Raw genomic sequence first — 5,001 nt, forward strand, 5'->3', positions numbered from 1 at the left:
TGTGACGTTCTTCTAAAGATGTATGATGCGAATAAGCGATATCGTGCTGTTTACAAGCTGCGTCTAATGGATTAATTCCTGGATCTCCGCGTGCAAGATGTTTTTTTAGTTTTGTTCCAGGCCCACAATACTGATAACCACCAGGAATATGAAGCTCAATCGGCAGTTTATTAATGAGAGTGTTCAAGAGACCGCCTCCTTCGAAGACCAACATTGGACTGATGACATGCAAGTGGCGACATCTATAATATATTGCCGTACTTATTTACTACACATGTCACACGATGAAGGTCGTTCAACAAGAGCAGACGCTGCCAATTGATAATCTAGACATTGTCCAGAAAGTGACAACCAGTAAACATGGAAAATTATTACCAAACTCATTCAGAGCCATTATTTGTGGTCCAAGCGGATGTGGAAAAACTGACATCATGCTATCACTTTTATGTAATCCAAATGGCGCCAAATTCAAAAATGTCTATGTTTATTCGAAATCCCTCTTTCAACCGAAATACCAACTACTGCAAGATGTAATAGCGCAAGTTAAAGGTGTTGGGTATTTTCCATTCAAAGACAATGATGAAATTATTGATCCCAACGAAGCTCAACCAAACTCCGTGTTCTTATTTGACGATGTTGCATGTGATGGACAGCAGAAGATTCGCGAGTATTATTCCATGTGCAGACATAAAGATATCGATGCCGCCTATTTATGCCAAACATATTCAAAAATACCGAAGCAGCTAATAAGAGACAATTGTAACATGATTGTATTATTCAAGCAAGACGAGATAAATTTAAAACATATATTTGATGAACACGTATCACCAGACGTGTCATTTGATCAATTTAAAAAAATGTGTTCAGAATGTTGGCGTGACAGGTATGGCACGCTGGTAATTATGAAAGATTTTGCCCTCAACAATGGCCGATACCGCAAAGGATTTGATAAATATATAAAATTGTAAGCTAATTGTTTAGTCGTCAACAAAATGTCAGATGATACGGTTGCCATTGCCATGCGCAAGAAGAAAGTCGCCGAGTTGGCTAGAGCAATTCGCAAGAAATATTTGGCATTGAAATTAGGCAAGACTGAACGAGATGAGTCACTAAATAAACTTTTTAAACCAAGCTCGACACCTCTCAAGGATATTGCTCAATCATCAAAAACGTTACATCATGCTATCGATAACAAGTTTAGACAAGTTAAAAAAGAAGAGGTGAAAAAGGAGGAGCAGGATGAGGAGGATGTATTTCTTGATGCACCCGATATAGCGACACCTGATGAAAACATTATTCAAGAGCCACTCTCCGGTTCTAACGAGATTCCGATGGATGCCACAGAAGAATTTATCGGCCGCTATCCTCCACTAAGTCACAAGTACATAAAAGAATATTTGAGAAAAGATGACAAAATCGATAGAAACTATGGTCCATTTTATGATACTATTAGTGGATGGATATTGGGAAAACGTCGAATAAACTTTGACAAAACCAATGGAGACATAGTAATAATTGGAGAACGTGATTTTGAAGAACGTAGGTTAGGTGGTACGCCAGGCCTATACCACCTGTTATTTTATGCCAGCCCAGAACAGTATAATGAAGACGATTTACAAAAGTATAAAACACTGTTGATTAACACAGAAATTCATCTGGATGCCTTAGGACGCCTTAAAGGTTCCAGCGGAGAAAAATACCATACAATTATTAAACCTCTATTCAAACCATCTGAGACAACAATGAAAAAGCATGCAACTCGATCACAAAAAGAACTTGAACCCAGAACGAAAACAGCTCGGTCAGCATCTTCATCTACGGTCACAGGAACGGGGTTGGATGACTCTCGTTTAACATACAACGCTGCACCCTTAGAGTATATTTATTGGGATGACGTCAATGAGTTAGTTGATCGGCTGAAACTCTTGGTGGCTTCAAAAGACGCCGGCAACACATCTCACGACAACGAAATCGTGGCTATCATCAATGAACTAAAAGAAGCTAATATAATAGAGTAACTGGGAATGACAGCATCATTTTCATTATGAGCGTCGACAAATTCGGTCATCATTCTCGTGGTGGTGGTGGTAGCGCCCAAAAGGTGATGCGAGTTACATTTCCACATACTTCTGACGGTAATATTAATGCCGAACATGTAAAAATTTGTAATGTTAAGGACCCATCGGAAAATGGTGATGCTGCAACGAAAAAATACGTTGATACACAAATAATAGAGTTGCGTAACGTACACCTGCCATTAATTCAAGCACATGGTGTGATATTGGGGCAAAAAACTGATGATATACATAATTTAGCCATCGGCCTTAATGAAGTAAGAAAAGAGCTTCATAAAACCACAGTCCCACTTCTCGAGCAAAAGTTGCAAAAAATAATCAAAGATGATTTGAATACAGTAAAAAAGGATACGGAGAATAATGTAAATAAGTTGTTGCAGCAAAAAACTAATGATATACAGGATTTAACCATCGGTCTTAATGAAGTAAGAAAAGAGCTTCATAAAACTACAATTCCCATTCTCGAGCAAAAGTTACAGAAAATAATCAAAGATGATATGAATACACTAAAAAAGGATACGGAGAATAATGTAAATAAGTTGGTGCAGCAGAAAACTACTGATATACACGAAGAAATTGAGGCGCTTGCGGTATTCGAGATGACGACGAAAAATGAAATAAAAAAAAAATGAACGCGGCATTACAGGGTGTAGTAGACAATCTTCATTCGATGAATATAGATACTCGCCTAAAAGCAATTGAAAGTCGTATATAAGAATGTCTAGGTGGTGAACGAATTGCATAAACATGCACGCAAAAACTATCCTCGTCGCCGAACAATAAACAAAGGACTCGATGACTTGCAGTGCAGTTTTCGTTGTTTGGTGAGGTATAATCTCGGTTGGTATAGGACGGGGTCTTGTAGTATGCACCCTCGATTTATGCGATCGAGTTGATGTACTAGCCTGTGTAGGAATATAAGATGTACTTTTTCGCGGTGTTGCCTGGGTTGATGCACTAGTTTGCTGCGTAGTAATATATGTACTTTTGCGTCCGTATAAAGCCTCCATACCGTTAATATCATCCTGAGTAATAGTGAGTAATTTATGTGAATACCAGGGATACATTACAGCATTCTTATCGTTACTATGCGATAAACCTAAACTGTGACCAATTTCGTGAAGAATAACCATAAAGAGATTGGCAGAATCATAATCTGTATCGTTCACATTATAACTCCATTTTTCATCCAAGTCTACATGTATTTCTACGCAAGTATCATTAATGAGGGGAAAATATGCATGTGCTAATTTTCCACCACGACCATCAAACTGCTGTCCACACTCTCGGTTACCCATACAGTTGGAGCGAAAATAATGCTTTCCTTTAACGGCTGTTATAGTGATATCTGGTGTCGGAACAGGAAGAGTTACTCTGCTAAAATGCAAATTTGAAACATCTTCCCACATTTTAAAGGCTCGTTCAACTATTTGAATTATATGGTGCGCTCGATCAGCCTGAGGAAAATACCATCGTAGATTATGTTTATACCATTTTCCAGTAAGAGAGTAATCGTTTTCACCAGTTTGGCATCGAGGTTTTTGCATTAATGCTATGGTATCATCGTTTAATGTACCATCAACATATAAATTATATCGTTCTTGGAAATGTAGGAGCGTTGTATTGAAATCTGCTAGAGAACCATTTTCTATATACCCATACTGATGAAAAAACCTCATAGCATCGTCTTCGGAAAAGGCGTCGGTTGCTGCTATAAAACGCAGGAGTAGCATACACATGAAAAACACCTCCATCATTGTTTACATACAAAAATAGACTAACCTATATTTGTGTAAGCATCAATTTATATATAATCCCATAAAACATATGATAGAGTGCCAAAGTGGCCTTATACATAACATGTTGTTAAAACAGACGTCATAACGTAATTTGTCATTCAAAATCCTGTAATTTGAGGTGCTACATGATAAGATTCTACATATAATGCGAATCATATAAGATAGAGGGTCAAAGAGGCGTTATACGTGACATGTTGTTAAAACAGACATCACAACGTAATTTGTCATTCAAAATCCTTTAATTTGATGGGTCACACATTGATTTCTGATTATCCATTCCAAAGATACATGGTACATTGCCATAACGGCCTAAGGGATAACTTGGTTGAACTGTAAATGCTTATTTATTGTTATTGACGTTAAAACAAAGCCATTAGCATAGAAAAATCTCTTATCGCAGTTTGATCTCTAGCAAATCCTAATTCGCTCAATTTTGCACCAAGTGCTCCGTGAAAAATATCATTAGAAAGGTATTTTCATGTATATTAAGAAAATCACTGACCAAGTGTGTTACGGTCATTATTTATGACTAAAAACGATAAATTCTCACTACTCTCATACTAATACACATTATATCTATATAAAATTTATCTGGAAATATGGAGGTCTGGGTGCTGTCAAACGTGCTCACGAAGAGGAAGCATTCGAAATGCATCAACGCTTTCTTCGTATATCCTAGGCCGAACGTCACCAACATAAAATGAATGTTTTAAAAAATATATCATATTTGTACAAAACTAATAATCAAAGACTTGGAATTATTTTTATATAAATATTTTAAATAAAAATATGTTTAAACAAAGTGTTTGTTACCAGTACCGGATGTAGTCAGATGATAACATGTAACCACAGATATTAGTATTATAAACTGTTATCAGTATTCGTTAACCGCAAAAATTATGTTTTTCCAGGTTTTGGTTGTATTTAATAAAAATAAAAGACAACATATTTAATAATAATACCATTTATGTTTTACATGCAATCTGTTAAATCATTCTAATTTTATAATAAAATACATATTCTCTTAAAGCTAAACTTAACAAAGTATCTGGACAAATAGCACAATATGCGTTAAAGGCTTCAACTGGGCCATACAAAGAGTCTTTGACACACAAATTTTTCTTAAT

At 36.3% G+C, this 5,001-nt stretch overlaps 1 protein-coding gene across 1 annotated transcript; it reads right to left on the reverse strand.

Annotated features, from left to right (window-relative positions):
• Positions 1 to 2,738: 2,738 nt before the first annotated feature.
• LOC126891074 (matrix metalloproteinase-18-like) lies at positions 2,739 to 3,892 on the reverse strand. Its single transcript, XM_050660252.1, has 2 exons — positions 2,880 to 3,892; positions 2,739 to 2,763 (listed from the first exon to the last, which is right to left on the reverse strand). Exons 1-2 carry the CDS (start codon positions 3,830 to 3,832, stop codon positions 2,739 to 2,741), a joined length of 978 nt encoding a protein of 325 aa, XP_050516209.1. The 5' UTR covers positions 3,833 to 3,892.
• Between the last annotated feature and the right edge of the window lie 1,109 nt (positions 3,893 to 5,001).

The sequence above is a fragment of the Diabrotica virgifera genome, chromosome 9 (assembly GCF_917563875.1).
Source record: "Diabrotica virgifera virgifera chromosome 9, PGI_DIABVI_V3a".
Lineage (NCBI taxonomy): Eukaryota > Metazoa > Arthropoda > Insecta > Coleoptera > Chrysomelidae > Diabrotica > Diabrotica virgifera.

Bases quoted from the DNA above. Each gene is read 5' to 3' on its own strand.
- LOC126891074 (XM_050660252.1), bottom strand. From the start codon at position 3,832: ATGATGGAGGTGTTTTTCATGTGTATGCTACTCCTGCGTTTTATAGCA. The intron at 2,764-2,879 runs GCAAGTCATCGA...AATTGCTTTTAG, and splicing joins CAAACAACGAAAACTGCACT to GCGAGTATCTATATTCATCG.